At 36.6% G+C, this 15,892-nt stretch overlaps 1 protein-coding gene and 1 long non-coding RNA gene across 2 annotated transcripts in view; one reads left to right on the plus strand and one right to left on the minus strand.

The window, feature by feature from the left end:
- Positions 1–2,431: 2,431 nt before the first annotated feature.
- LOC143468223 (putative GPI-anchor transamidase) overlaps positions 2,432–15,892 on the plus strand; it is a 24,820-nt gene continuing 11,359 nt past the window's right edge. The window contains exons 1-4 of the mRNA XM_076965279.1: positions 2,432–2,540; positions 2,633–2,686; positions 3,868–3,959; positions 4,472–4,530. Of these exons, the coding sequence (XP_076821394.1) occupies positions 2,454–2,540; positions 2,633–2,686; positions 3,868–3,959; positions 4,472–4,530 (292 nt within the window). The 5' untranslated portion in view covers positions 2,432–2,453. The remainder of the gene's footprint in view (positions 2,541–2,632; positions 2,687–3,867; positions 3,960–4,471; positions 4,531–15,892) is intronic.
- Positions 9,242–15,886, minus strand: LOC143468225 (uncharacterized). Its single transcript, XR_013118971.1, has 3 exons — positions 15,065–15,886; positions 11,720–11,872; positions 9,242–9,351 (listed from the first exon to the last, which is right to left on the minus strand). It is a non-coding gene; the product is annotated as an uncharacterized LOC143468225 (long non-coding RNA).

Raw genomic sequence — 15,892 nt, forward strand, 5'->3', positions numbered from 1 at the left:
TTCTCGAAGGTATCGTAAACAGAGTCACGGCAGGTGACCTGTTGCTGCACATTGGCAAACAGTACAAGTTTGCCATTATTTCAGGCTATTTAGCCTATTTCAATAACACAAAACCTGCAACATAAGACCCATACTAATGAGTCTTAGTCTGTAAAGGTTTTATTCGGCGCGGGAGCGTAATTTTTTTCACAGATGAAACAATACAATATGACTCGGTCTATCTAAATTTTTCATCCATTCCTTTGATTTTTCGCTTTAAATGTGGGGAACGAAAAAATCTTCCCACGCAACTCAAGTAGGCTAGGCTAAGCCATATCTTGATAAAAAAAAAACAGCAGCATTATCAGGCCATGGAACTGAAACTAAGCTAATTGCTGAACCTAAAACTCTCACCTGATTTCATTAATTAATTTCAAATTAACACCCATTGGATCTCAACAACTGCACCGTAATAAAGTTCAGGTAGCAAACAGATCTGAAAATCATTATCGTCGTCATCATGGTTATTGTTATGCAGTGAACCGTGGCCGTTTCGAAAGTAGAACATACTTTAAGAGAATAAAAGAAATAAGAATGACGTCATGCGCAAAAGAGAAGTTTCTACTTATGTGTTTAAATCTCTTTGATTTAACACAATGGTGCTAGGTCCAAAACGATCTGCAAATTCATTTTCAGTTGGTTACTAACACCGTCGAATGTACTTTATTAAGTGTATATATTTTTTATTACACTTTTTCATTATTTATGTATTTAACTTAACTTAATTTTTTTATAATAAAAGCCAAACCGGGAAATTGTGGTCCCTGATTAACACAAAATTTATTTCTGTGCTCTTCACAAACATATTTTTGTTCAAAATTTTTTCTTAAATGGGGAAAACCCAATGCCAAATAATGTGACTTCGCCAGCTAAGCTAAAAGTATAGATGCCAGTATCTGGGTATCTCAGCAGCTTTCTGTGGTGTTTTGCGAGTTTCAGTCGTAGGTTATCACAAATTTACAAGATTACCTCATTAATTACTGTACTGCTGAAATGGTAAAATACTCTAGTCTAATGGTATTACCGTAAGTCAAGAAGGACCGTAAATAATGCCAGCTTGGCGAGTTAACGGTAGGATACTATTGCCTGTAGAATGAATAAGTTAATTGTCGAATAGTATAGGCTAGATGCCCGAATAAGTAAAGACAGAAAGAATCGAATATGCAGTTCATATTTCAGAACATGTTTGACTTTGAAATCTAGGAGTCTAGTGCAGAAGTAAACAACGACATGAAGCAATTTTATTATTCTATACCATCCTAGTCCAACCCCAGCCCAGCATGCAGAGTTTGGCTTGAGCCTCCTAACAACTCAATGTTGTTGTTTACGAGCATCAATGGCGCATTTTGAGTGCGTGTTTTTGCACTTAATGGCTAGAACAGAACTTCTGGGCACTTACAGACCCATTTTTTTGTTCATAATGAGTTTAAATCAGTGAATTTCTGTGTAATTGCACACCTAAGTGCCCACTTCAAGTATGTCTGGCATTTTTTTGCATCCACACTTGGCATTTTAGTTGGTTAGGACACTCAAGTTCTTGCTGAAAAGTGTCATACTCTGTGGTCTGGACCCCAGCTACCCAAATTGTGACATCATTTTGTTAAGTGCGTTTTTGCACTAGATTCAAAATTTGGCTTATCGGTAATTGTCACTCGAAGTTCCAGTATAAGCTACAAGTGCTTCACTTGTTTGAACACTTCAGCACTAGGTCCAGTTATTCAATAGTTTATTTTTTAGAAAATGTGGCACAGCACAAAAGATTTGTCAACCTCATCACACGCAGAACCTTTTTTTTACATAAACGGTGATTTATAGCCCATTAAATAATCAAGACCAGTTTGACCCTCACTGCTTAGCTGTTTGAACTACGAACAACAATTCATAGTAAATAAACAAAAGACTCAGAATGCAGTGCACACAATATCGTTGGACTACATCATAAACATGTTTGCCATTGCTTGCTAGATGTTCCTGTACAGCTGCCATAACGCTCTTTATCCAAGCTTAATTAACTCCAAGTCTTTGTTATTGTGTGTATGCAACCTAAACCTACTTAACTGCATAAATCAGTCACAATTTTTCAGACTATGAGCAGTTTTAAATAAAGTTAATCAGCTATTTTCTTTTAATAGCAAGCACTTGGTTCTTGATTGTATACAATTATGATTTTAAGTGATAGTATTGATTTGTGGGACAACATTTTTGTTTTTTTTAGTAAAAGCAAAAGTTAAAATTTTAATTTTCTAGTTGACTCTTTCAGTTATAAAAATTTGCATGCTCTTAAATTTTTATTTTTGAGATGATATTGATCTGCCAAAGATATCCAAGCGCCTGTCACGTTTTCCATTTAAATAATTTTTACAAAGTTTTTATCAATCCTCTGTCTACTTACAGTAGTAAATTAGCAGTAAATTATGTACTTGTCTTATAAATTGGTTATACCTTTGCTTTTTGCAATTCTGGCTGCCTGTACAGATGAGCAGCAAAAAATTACAAAGCAAGTGAGTCAACCAAATATTCTATGTGAGCTCATACACCTGTTTATATTTATCTTGTTTGAGAAAGTAACGTTTCTGTTTGCATTTTTACGTAGGTGGAAAAGCTTTTTAAAGGTGGAAGTTCTCACACCAACAACTGGGCTGTTTTGGTATTGTTTTTCCGGTGTTTTTATCATTTAAAATCAATATAGAATTGATAACTTGGTCTGTGACAATTAAAGTCAATGTATAAGTTTAACTGTTATCCTATCAGCTCAAGATGATCTTACTTTATGGTCACCATTAATGGTTTGTACTTGGGACACATTGCTCATGACAAGTTAAAACTAGATGGTGCAAACAAACTTCAGTTTCTCTTTGTAATTTAACAAAATTTTTGTGCGTATTTATACTTTCAATGCCTAAATTTGCAATTTTTTCCACAACATCTATCATAAGGAGACTAATTAACTGTACAATAAAACCGTTCGTAGTTAAAGGTAGTTAAATATTAGTTATAAAAATTCATTAAAAATTGGCAATTGGTTTTATTTTTGAAATAATTTTTACAATAGCGTAACCTTGACCATTTAATGGCTTGCAAGTGAGTTTCATATCAGCAATAAGTTTTTGATATCACTTGATTTTAACTTGCAAGCAATATGGTTTTATAATACTTTTTCATTTGCATGTGTAGGAATATCATACATTATTACAATACTATTTCAGTTGATTGCATTGCATCATTTTTTTCTTTCACCAACTAACCTTATTCCATACTCTATTATAAGAATTCTAGCAAAAATTTTTGAGCACACAAAAACTGTCAGTATATGCTTAGTTTAGAAACAACTTAATTTCAATACTAATGCTAAAATTAATCTAATATTTCAAATTTATTAAAAGATATCGGAATTATTTTTTATGTATTTCTGAAGTAATAGGATTATTCTGCTGTAGGTATATTTACATGCTTCCAGACGTTTTTGTAAAGCTGTAATCACACTCTTGAATGTGAAAATATCAATTAATTAAGATGTGCAAGTTAGACACAATATTAGATGTTGCCATTTTGGGCATAATGCCAATAATATCCTACCACAGTGTCAGAGATTAGCGTTAAAATACTTCCAATATCTTACCAATTTAATGCCAGGCAACATATAATATGCTGTGTTTGATTAAGAAGTTGAAAAGTTGTTATAGTTTGGTCTAAAAAATGCTACACAGAATTCATGTCAAAATCCCATCGAGTTTCTACTTTGTTTTAGTTTTGAAAGGTTGTAATTAACAGCCGTCTCTATACCTTGTGAAGGTTTAATGTTTGACACTGACAGCAATATTTACACAGGTTTGCACCTCAAGGTTTTGGTTCAACTATCGTCATGTAGCAAATGCTTTATCTGTATATCGCAGTGTAAAGCGTCTGGGAATCCCTGATAGGTAAGCTAAGCTAGAAAAATAGCATAATGTAATGAATAGTATTCATTTCATTTCTCTTGTACGGTTGTTTTAATAACTAATTTAATGTGAAAATTAATCATTATAATGAAGAAAAGCTAACAAGTTTATTTCAACCTACACGAAATAAATAATTTGTCTTGCCCATTTATTACTGTCGTTTTACACGTCGGTAGCTGGCGCTAAAGATATATCCCAATTAAATGTCCATTACAAGGTGTTAGTGACACGGAATGCTTTGCTTAATGTTTTTCCAAGAAGTTTATTTTCTCCAAAATGCGAGACATAAATTTACTTACTTTCTTTCCACTAACTGGACGCAATTTTGTTGTCGTGTTTATCACGATATATCGTTAACATGTAGTTAGGCTTTTGGCTCCTACTATACATGCGAGTAATAACAGGCTTAGGAGGAATTCTTCGTACAAGCAGTATAAAAATGGGGTGTAACTATGTAAGTATCATATGACTCACATATCATTTTGATATCACAGCCAAATAATCTTAATGCTGGCGGACGACATGGCCTGTAATGCAAGGAATCCACGACCTGGTGAGTTTAAGCTTCATTTTTTTTGTGATTTTGCAAGTACTGTATATACAACTATTCAAGCTTCGCGAAATCTAAACCTACACGCGAAATTCCAAACTTTCCAAAACATTTTAACAAAACTGGAACAATTTTTATTGAAGTTTGTTGCATTTATTGTCTTCTGTGATGTTTCGGTGCGGTTTTAGTTTCGTTTCCTCAGTCAGTTTGTGTATTTGCGCAAGTGCGCGTCGTTGAAACCGACAACGTATAAACAATTGTTTACAGGACGTATATTACGACTTATGTGTTCGGTTTGTCGCATGTCAAGTGTAGCAGTCGACATTGTTCGCCGCGGTTTTTAATTTCGATTCTCGTACTGTTAATCAAATATTTTTACTCGTGCTAGAACAAAAAGTTCTTAATTTCGTCATTGTCGGTGAGCTGCGTTTTCTAGGTGCCATTGTCAGATCTGCTCAGCTCTTTGTTTCAGCTGTGGACGATAATTAAATTCCTCCTCAACATTTTTTGAATTTGGTGGAATAAATCAGTTGGAAAATATGCCAATGCGCCCGGCAGAACACAAGTCACATTATCTGAGGTTTTCCCTCTGAGTTTACTTTAGGATTAACGCATAAACCATGTGTCTTGGCCTGAGTTATTGTTATTTCCTCTTCGTAAATCTTCAGCCGGCAACTATACTTTAGAACTATCACAGAAAATGTGATTAGCCATCTGGTATGCAGGTAGCGAAAATCCCCGTCACATGAACCAGCCAAGTGGCAAACGGCCGATCAGGTAGGTGGTTCCAAGCTGAAACCTACTAACCTATCAACGCCAAGAAAGCGACATCAAACGTTGTGGTAATTACGTAACTGACATGCTGTTGCCGTTTTAAATTACCATTAACCTTTGATTGTGTCTCTTTGAACCTAACCCGTTTCAAATTCATTTTCAAATATGCTGTACTGCTTTGCGGCATAATCACCACTGCATAAATACGGAAATGGAAAATAATCGCCTTGGGACAAAATCGCTTTGATGTGTATCGTATCAAAGCAACTCGACGCACACGCGAAAAGTTGTTGATCTTGGTGTGAAGATGTTTCAATTCTCCAGGGTGGCCGTCTGCGCCGCGTTGAAAGCAACAAAATCACGCCGCCAAAATGCAACGCGTGCCCGCTTCCGCCATTTTGTAACAAGAGTAAGGCTGTTTCGTGCATGCTGCCGGAGCTGGTCATTCGTAGTCCACATGGGAATCGGTACTTCCACGATTAGATAAAGTATCGTTTCGCGATTTATGATGATTGTTAAAATCTTGTACGCTATATAACCACATATGAACGGGACGGGAGGTATTTATTGTGATCTTTTAAACAGACGTCGTTTATATTAAAGCCATATTCGATGCATTGCAATGCAAGTTATTTCGTACTATTGCTAACAAAATCGCTTGGTAATGCTGAAAACACATTTTATCTTTGTTAAATACATATGAAGGTGGATACGAACCGATAACTTTTCAACTCGTGCACTGTACTGTAAGTTCCGTATAACGCGCATCTACGTATAATATCGTAAACGATTTTTTCGTGTTTTTCGAAAACTGAATTAGTTCAATTCCTAAAATTGTTAAGTCCACAAAATTCATAACTTATTGCACGGCAAATCACCACTTATACAAAAGTTTTATCAAAATTGACAACATTTTCGAGGAAATCTGGGTTTTCATTTTCGCCACCTTTCCAACATTCTTTTTTTTTTTCGCCGACAACCCGAAAGTGTTCGGACAACCGTGACATCACCACCCATCAACAGACATCTTGATTATGCAATACACGAAACCGCGCAAAACAAGGTTGAACGGAGGTGATGGTCGCGTCATCCGATATCTGTTTGTTACGTTGAATGGTGGGCGGAGAGGTCGCGCGATCGTTTATCCGTTTCAGACCTTTCATCGGTTACATTATTGGCATGAGCGCTTAAACGGCCCATCCCCGCGCTCATATTGTTTACCGTGACTCACCTCATACCACCACCACCTTTTACCTTGGTAACAGCTACGATTCTATACGCTGTGATTCAGAATGTGAGTCCAGACCATGTGCCCCGGTTCAGAACGTTTGCCCGCAACCGCAATTTCCAGCAAAGGTTGTTCAGTCCGTTATGGAGTCTCTGACTTTACCGGGCCGCTGTTTTTTCTGGAAATTTGGGCGGGTATGCGCTATCGGTCGTTCGGGGTGGCGGAATCAAGCATTGAGCTATGACTCAGTGCATTAGACAGATGTTAAAAGAGAAAAACAAGTCAGCTGACTCATGCTCACTGCCGGATAAGGCGCCTTTTCTTTATCGGTTTCCTTTTTTATAATATTGCCATGTGTTTCTACTGATTACTCGAAAACTGCCATGTTGGAAGCCTTTTATTTCGCCCAATTTTTGGCCTTGGAGGAAATCAGGCAAAATCTTTATTGTCTGACGTCTTTAGTCACGGCATTGACCCCGGTACGTTTTGGTTTGGTATTATTCCGGACATCAAAGACATACTTGGAATTTTAAGGTTGTCGCCGTCCGGCATCGTTTTGTGTTTCCCAAAATTAATACCCAAGTGTGGTTTGCTAGTGTTACGCTGTTGGTATTTTTTCATATCCATGAGTCCTCCATTCAGTCCGCGTTGCTTTTTTCAATTAAACTTGACAAGTACGGTTAAGATTTTATTATTTTTTGCGGCATTTACCAGCGCAACCCACAGTACTTGAACTGGTCTTGTTGCTCACGAAAATGTACTATAAGAATTTATTTATCTCAGTAATTATAGCATGTTAGCATACATTGTTTATTTATAACCTTCTTAAACGTGCTGGTATTTATACTTCATTGAAAACGTCAATCAATTTAACTTTTTCAGCTGCGACAATAACAAATTTTTCATAACACGCCGCGACGTTGATGATATCGCTGCTAGAGTATAAAAATTACGTAGTTATTATTGTCCTACGATTTACGAAACTCAAAGTTCATGAGCGACTCAGGTACTCGTTCTTAACTGGACGCAAGGTCAATGCTTAATTAAATCAAACGCTGTTGAACACAAGCTCTTTAACAAGTAGTGATAAACATGGTACAAAAACAGCCTAATAGAGGACAATTTTGATCAGACGAACAGACTGGTACAATAAAACATTAGCCAAAAGTTTGGATCGTGATGTTAAACATGCAAACACAGGAGCTGTTTTCCCTTGGCGGCTGGACTTCCTTGGATTCCGTTTGATCACACGTACATTAACCGCCTTAACAAAGTCGCAATAATCTTCTGAAAATAACAGATAAATAGATTGGAGTACTACTCATTTAAGCTACGGCCGATCACGAAAACTGACCGCCAGTTAAGAGTTCCAGTTATACGTCGTACGTGTTTTTGCTCACCGTGCTTTAACCTTTCTTTGTGAAGGCCATTAATCGCATACGATTTGGTTATTTTTGAAGATATTAAAAACTGTCGCCACCGGTACCTGGAACTAACAAACCACTCAGAAAACGAGGGAATTTCTTTGTGAGCCACGATCAAAACTAAATCATAAGCCTTTACAAGTAGTTAGTACAACTCTGTGAAAGCAGGCATTCATTAATCATGAGATTTTGTTTTCAACATTGACGCAAATTACACCATTATTATAACGAATTCATGCCCTTGGTAATGATTCACAATATACGCAATTTATCCTTATTGACAACGATACCGAAGTGACGACAAAGAATGATACCACAAGTTACGCAGATCGCTGTATTGCTAGCTTGACGTAACAAGATTAAACCATTTCAATGTCGACAATAGTTTTTATTTTTAGAAGATTAAGTATTTTTATAACTGAAATATAGAGTTTTTCTTTTAAAATGCGGGTACAATAAGCTTGGTTATCTGTTTACGGGTACCTCACACTAAAACACAGCCCGATTTGAATCGATCAAACGCCCATGCCACATTCCTTGTGTTGGCTGACAGCAGGAACAGGTCCATATTGTACAAACGCGCTTAGGAAAACCTATTTCCCAAAGACTGGAAACAAGCTCGTAGGAATTTCTTGGAATTGTTTTCGTGATGTGTTTGCTTTCCACCAGACCAGAGCGTCGACCTCTTCAAATCTTTTCGTGTTCAAATTTGCAGTACACATCGTCATACCCACTCGACCGCAGGATCATTTGCATCGGCGCACCATGTTTCAGCACCAGCTTGTTTTTGTGCAATTTTATCCTTGGTATTTTCATTCATTCTGTTGTTTATATGATGACGCCATGAGCAGGCGCCTTGAACAATGTGCTTAAATTTTCAACACATCTTTTAAAGGTCGTGATGTTTTGGGTTCAATGTGATGATTTGTATTTCGTCACGTAAACAAGTTTACTTTTGTCGAACGCCGTGTAGTTATAACGTCACCATGACAACGTTGATTAAGTGTTAAGTTTTTACTACTTTGCCACAGTCATACTATGAAGATAAATTTTTGACGTTACATATGTCATCAATTGTAGCCTATCGCATTTGTTACAGCGTATAGGCTATCACAAAGCTTTTCAATTTCCATGTATTTCAATGAAATTAATTATTAATCAGAGGGTCGCTTGATGAAACCAATCTCGCCGTATCCGTCATTTGTCGTACATTCGGTCCTATCCTATTTTCGCTCGCCATAGATCAACTTCAATGCACTTTATCGGCGTGTTTGTCGTCTGTGTTGTGCAAATATTTTCGTCTGCACCACTTGAAATTTGAGACTATAAATCCGCTGCCTACTTTGGCCACCATTTTGTCACGCAGTGGCTTATTCCAACTTGCCAAAATGTCGTTTTCTGTCAAAAAATAAATATTGCAAAAAGCGCACAGGTTGCTTTAACTTTCTAATTTTTTAACTGAAACTAAACTAAAACTTAAACTGGAGCGCTTATGTAGAAGCACAAGGTGAGGTATTTTTGCCAAATATGGCAAAATAGGCGAATTAAATTTTTTCCCAGAAAGGTTAATTTTTGCAAACATAAAATGGCTAATTTTATCAGTTGCTGCTGTTGTATTGATGCCAAGTGCCTAAATTTCAGCAAAAATTAAGGCACTTTTTGTAAATATCTCAATTTAGACATTTTCATTGCGTTCTGTGTTGTGTTGTTGCATTTTGGACCTGTTTGAAAAGTTTTGTGCACAATTGTTTGTGAGATCATGCGCCTTCAGTTACTGAGAAACAGAGGTGGGCGGTTGGTACTTTGAAAGTACCGTTGGCAATGGTATTTGGCAAAAAATGTATCGACCTTTCCTGTATTCGGTACTGTTTCAAAAAACTAGCTCGGTTCCGGTACAGCGGATCCTGTTGCAAGTGCAATTTTTGCTGATATTATGATCCCTCTAAACGTTACTTCAGATCAAAAAATATGTAAACTCAATCTATGCTACTTTATTAGACATTTTTAGATTAAAAAAAGCGCTAAAATTGAAATTAAGTTTTAAAAAACATATTTCTCAAAACCTTGAATTAATCATTTTAAAGGTACCGAGTACCGGGACCGACTAAAATTTCATGATAAAAATAATCTGGTACAGGGATTCGGTACTTTTTTCTAAAAGGTATCGGTACTGAAAAAGTACCGCGGTACTGCCCACCTCTGCTGGGAAGTAAACAAAATTATTAAAAAAATTATACAGTTAGAAACAATATTTGCAGGTAGAATCAGCAAAAATGAACGCAAAAGTTATTTAATAATAACAGTTGATGTTTCGATTGCTTCGGGACTGCGTGGTCGTCATTTGAACTGCTCAATTAAAATGGCCGCTAGATGGTTCGTCTCAGCCGTGTGAACAGGACCAGGTTGACCAAATTTTATCGGTCATATTCGGGCTTGGGGACAAGATTGTTGTAAAATAGCCTTATACGCCACAAAAAGCAGTGGAAAAGCAAAAATAAACAAACGCGTTTCCGAAAACGTTTATCTCAGCTGACCAGTCGCTTTTTGTGTTCATGGTGCTTGCTTTCCTCCCGGTTAAAACAAACACGAAAATTTAATTCTTAACTTAACTCGATCGAGAAAGGACAGCTCGAGAAAAATTTATTACGTCAATTGTCGATGACTACCCCTTCCATTACAGAGAAAATATCGCTGTTTTATCGCCACACAATCTGATGAATTTTTCATACGGTATTTTTATTAAAAATTATCCAATTGTATTCGTTGGTGCCTTATTAAAGACCTTGGTGTTTCGGAGCTTAGTTAGCAAACGTCTCTCACCGTCGGCGCAATTTTATTTGTCAATTTCTAAGTCTGCTTTATAACAAACACTATGAATCATTCCCATACGTATAGTTTTGTTCTTAACAACTTTGCAGAGTTTTGTCTTATCCAGACGCCACTATGGTTTCTGATGAAAATGGAACCTGTAAGGCCATGATATGTTAGAATGTTGAAAAAGGTAAAACTGGTGTATTGGTTATTGTTACGGAAAAATACATTGATACATTGGTTAACATACAGAAATCTTTTTAAGTTCTCTGAAAACTTTGTGGATACCCTGTATTTTTGAAATCCGGTAAAAATGGAGAAATGATTAATTTCGGTGTAAATGATAATCGTTTTGTGTTGTAAGTTTATTAAAAGTAACATATTACCGGTTGGCGAAGATGCTTGCTTTAAATAAAAAAATACGGCTCGACTGGACCATATTTTGTATAAAACTATTCCTTGGTTAACTGCTTTAATATAAACCGACTGATTGCTGAACAGCCAGGAATTAAATTAACTGACTCCACCCCATGTCTACGCTAAACACAAGTATATTTAGTGCCGTCAAGAACTTTTTGTATCATGTTATGTACTTGCTTGTGGCTAACATGGCATTATTTTATAGAAATGCAGTAAACTTAGGTACATTGTCGCATACAAAAGCTATTAGAAGCACAAAGCCGAGAATTGTATTACCTACGTGCTTTTGACAATTACAACAAAGCAACGTTTGAGGCGGTAATACGTCAGCAGATAATTATATAGAAAAATCACTTCGTTATCTGATTAAATTACTAAGAAGTATTACCGCCTGCGTAAACTATTGACGTCAAACGAGATTTTATTAAGCGACTTTTCTGACTACTGGCGTAATAACTTTTTTGAGATAGCGGCACGTTTTCGGAATGTGTATCGCGAAAGTCGTTACTATAGTAAGTATAGTTAATGGTTATACTTTGCTGTGCTGTAAGTCGCTTCCTGTTTTTTCCTACTGTACCAGACTTGATTCTCGTGATTTCCGTTTCAAGTGGTTACGTAGTCAGTGATGTCACGTCCGTTGGTCCATTGAGCTCATGTTGTTGTCTGAGGAGGATGACGAAACCAAAGCCTGCGCAATAACACGTATCAGGGTACAGTGTATAGGTCGCAGAATCAGTACCTCACGCACTTCCAAGAACGACTTATAAGCCACAGCACTGTCGCGTGTTTCTAGCGTCCGTTTTTTTTTTATCAGGGACTCCTCCTGTGACAAAAACTTGCGGCTCTTTAGTAGATATCGTGCAGCTGCCGTGGACGATATGGTTTGACCGTAATTATAATCTTATCCTAAGTTTTCCTTCCTAACTAATCCATCTTGGGCAGATTTCCATTTGCCTTAGTGTAACAAATGACGTAGATATTTTTGAAACGGGTTGAAAAGTTTTTTACCTTGTTAGTCACATCCAGAAAAATTGCCTAAATTGCGAGATGTGTGAAAGAAAGAAACTGTGTTAACAGTAACAAGCCCTAACATGTCGGTGGCGCAGCTAGATAACGATGACTGCCTTTGTTTCTGAGAATTCTTGTGAATTCATAGAGGCGATTATGGTTTTCATGAAAGTCGCTGTATTTCATGGCAAAGCTTGGCGATGATCTATTAATATATCTCCTCTATTAGCATATAGTCTAAATACTTTACAGCAGCTGTATCAATTAAGGAAGCTGAAGAAGTTCTATGTGTCCCCGGAAGACCCAAAATAGAAACCGGCGCGAATTTCCCGTCTTCCTCAAACTTTCGAATACACCCGCTGTTTACAGTTCCGTATAGTCTTCTGTAGATTGTCGACTTCATTCTGGTTTGGGAAAAAATGTTTTTCACGCCGATGCATCTAAATCTTATATCGTCATAATAAACTGTGCTGCCCATTAGTGGTTTAACCAGTGCTTTTTTTATTAATCACTTTTACGATACACATACTACTTCATGAAGCATTTCACAACTAAATTGCCCTCTAAAAGTGCTTGGTTTTTCGCAAGTTGCAAAAAATGGTAGGTTGACGTCCTCTTGACATTTTGTGAACGACTCGCGGAGAAAAAATGCCCAAATGCTATTCCAGGAACAAGTTCGCCATATTGCTAGCCAGTAGCCACCTTTATTCGATTTAAAAGCAGTAGGCATTGGCCAGTAGCAGAGGTGGCCGGGCATTGCTTGCGGCGAGGGAAACAGCTGGTGGATTTTTGTGTTTGTTCAAATTGAGTTGGTCTGGATTCGTTAAACATTGGTCTGAATGAGAAGGCATATTAGACAATATTCGCACGATGAAAACCAGTTAATTCTCATGAAAATATCAAAAAATGTTTCTTGATTCTAACACTTATACATGGTCGGTTTTATTGCATGTGTAAGTGACATATATGTAACTGTAGCCACTTCTGTCAATTGAGTAGGAAATCTGACAATTCTATACTTATTTTACCAGCTATCAATTGCAGAATACACGAAAACTTATCTACAGGCTGCGGTTAATATTTTCGTGCATGAGAAAGTATTTCAGTTTTAGCTTAATGGTTCTATTGCCGGTTTTACTTCCTTGTAGTTTGGTGTCTATGGCGGGTTTTACTTTTTTCTAGTGGTTTCGAAACTGGATCTGTTTGACTGACTGTGGTAAGCTCTGTAAATTTTGCTTTGAAAAACAACAACAGACAACTTTCAATAATTTCTAAATTTCTGTTATAAATCTAAAACTATAATATTTATGGATGAATTTTGTTTAAAAATGTTTGATTTTGTCAAATCAAAAATTATATGTATTTTTGCCCATATTAACTGCATCCTATAAGAGGAGTGAGATCAACAGTGCACAGGTAGAAAATGAAAAAAATTGGGATAAGACCATCACTGAAAGAAATTATACCAACTCACATTGGGTTAACAACAACAAACATCCTTGAACTTAATATTTTTGATGGAATTATTCAGGTCTTTTTTTACTTATTATGGTGATTGGGCTATTTTGTTATTGATATAAAAAGCTTATCAACTCTAAAGCGCATTTGTGCTGTTGAAATCTTCGACGAATGTTATGTTACGAGCATATGTTGGATGGAGAATTCAACAAAATGTTACTTGTAAACTGTTAACCATGTTTTGTCTCTATATTACCTATTTGGCGATTTATGCCGCGCGTGTCACCTAAGTGTGTTTGGTCAGGTGGCTACCGTTATAATACAGCTTTTTATCTCCCCGCCTGTGTAAACATCCCCACTGGGCAAGCTTAATCCTATCCCTAATATAGCAGGGTTTCCGCAATAATCTATGTTTTTGTTTATTAATAACGCCTGGTGAAAAATATCTGACAAAATAAGCTTTTTATGTCTCACGTATGTCGAATGAATGGTAACAGATTAACAGTAATTAATAGTTACACCTATATCTTGTACAGTATGGTATTTTTATTAACCGTGGCCCATTTTTAAAAGAAGTTTTCCAGAAAATACTGTATGTCGTCGATAATTTTTTTCGGTTGTCAGTATTTCACCGAAAAAATCACATGGTTGAAGCTATTTTTACAGTTTCTTGTAAACCTAACATATATTTTGTAAGAGAGTAACCTAAATCTACCTCCTAATTTATCGATTTATTAATCGAACTTCAACTAAAGTTTAAATGGCGAAATTTATCATTTTACATGGGCATTTTCTTCACCTAACCTAACCAATAAATTTGCACATTTTTGAAGGAATATTTGTAATCTTTTTTCCCAGTGTGCTAAATAAATAACTAAATTATGAATTACAAGTATCGCTAACGACCGGACGATAAACCGAGACACTCGTTCAAACAAAATAAATTTGGCGCGCAAAATTTCACCAGTCACAGCCTTTCCCAGCAACTTGTTTACCACTTTGCAATTGACGTGTTTCACATTCCAGTGTACTAACGAAACGTCGTGTGTGATTTTGCGCTTGTCGGAACTGGATTGAACGACTAGGCTTTCAGTTATGTTGGATTGGTAAGTTAATACTTTTCAAACACGGGACCACCATTTTGCATTTTCAGCCTGCTTAAAAACCAGTTTTTCCACTTCGAAAGCGTATTTTTTTCAAACACATTTAGTTGCTTGCTCATTTAATACAAAAAAAAATTCTAAAGATTGTAATTTTCATTAATTCTGGTGATAGTATTTGATTTCATTACTATTACTGGATATTGTCAATTTATTTATTAACATTTCATATTACCAGCGAACAGAAAATGAGAAAATACTTTTTTGACAGAGCTATCAATCATGCCATTGCTTTCCTGTTTTAAGAAACTTACCATGCACGACGTTGTTTACTGCAGTATCTATATGTAAATGGTACCAAGCAGTGTCTGTTAGAAGACACAAACCGTCTAGCTTAAATTTAAAGTCGCCGTTCAGGTTTGGTAACAAAATATTTCATTGTTTCGCATTGCAACTAAGCATTTTGTCAATTGTCAATCTTCCTGTATCTTACATTTGTACTCGAAACACGTCTCTATGTGGCAAGCGTATCTAATCGGTTTTAACGTCGTCAGCAGGTCTAATTAAAATCAGCCACCGACAGAGCGCCGTATCATTATTTTAACCTTTTACATCTTGAATGATGGTTCGGCGTCCCATGAGTTGAAACGAGTTCGATGCGACCGAAACGAGAAAAGCATCGTCTGTGGTCACCCAAAACCAATGCTTGCAGTGATTAAGGCGTTTAGCACGCGTTTTATGTATCGGGTTTACATTCCCACTGGTCAACGTTTTTCTTTTCTTGTGACGCATCGTTCTTACCTACAGAATTGCATTCTTTTGAGGATAACCACGAAAAAACGTAAGAAGTGTCATTAAGGAAAAGAGTTCGACGAAAGGTATCCACATGAAACGCGTCACACGTTTTGCCTAGTCGTTACTTGCACCCGCTCGAACTTGTAAAAAAAACAATTATGAAAAATTCACTCTGGACAATTCTCCGACACGCATAACTTCGACTACCGGTTATTATACGATTGAAGGCTCTCATCTTCTGCTTAATTCAATTGCTCTCTGACGCTTGCGGGCGACTTTTGAAGACCGACTTTGGACGTAAAAATTATTTATTGAATTTATTCCGCTATATGCTTTATAATGTTGTG

This window comes from Clavelina lepadiformis, chromosome 8 (assembly GCF_947623445.1).
Source record: "Clavelina lepadiformis chromosome 8, kaClaLepa1.1, whole genome shotgun sequence".
Lineage (NCBI taxonomy): Eukaryota > Metazoa > Chordata > Ascidiacea > Aplousobranchia > Clavelinidae > Clavelina > Clavelina lepadiformis.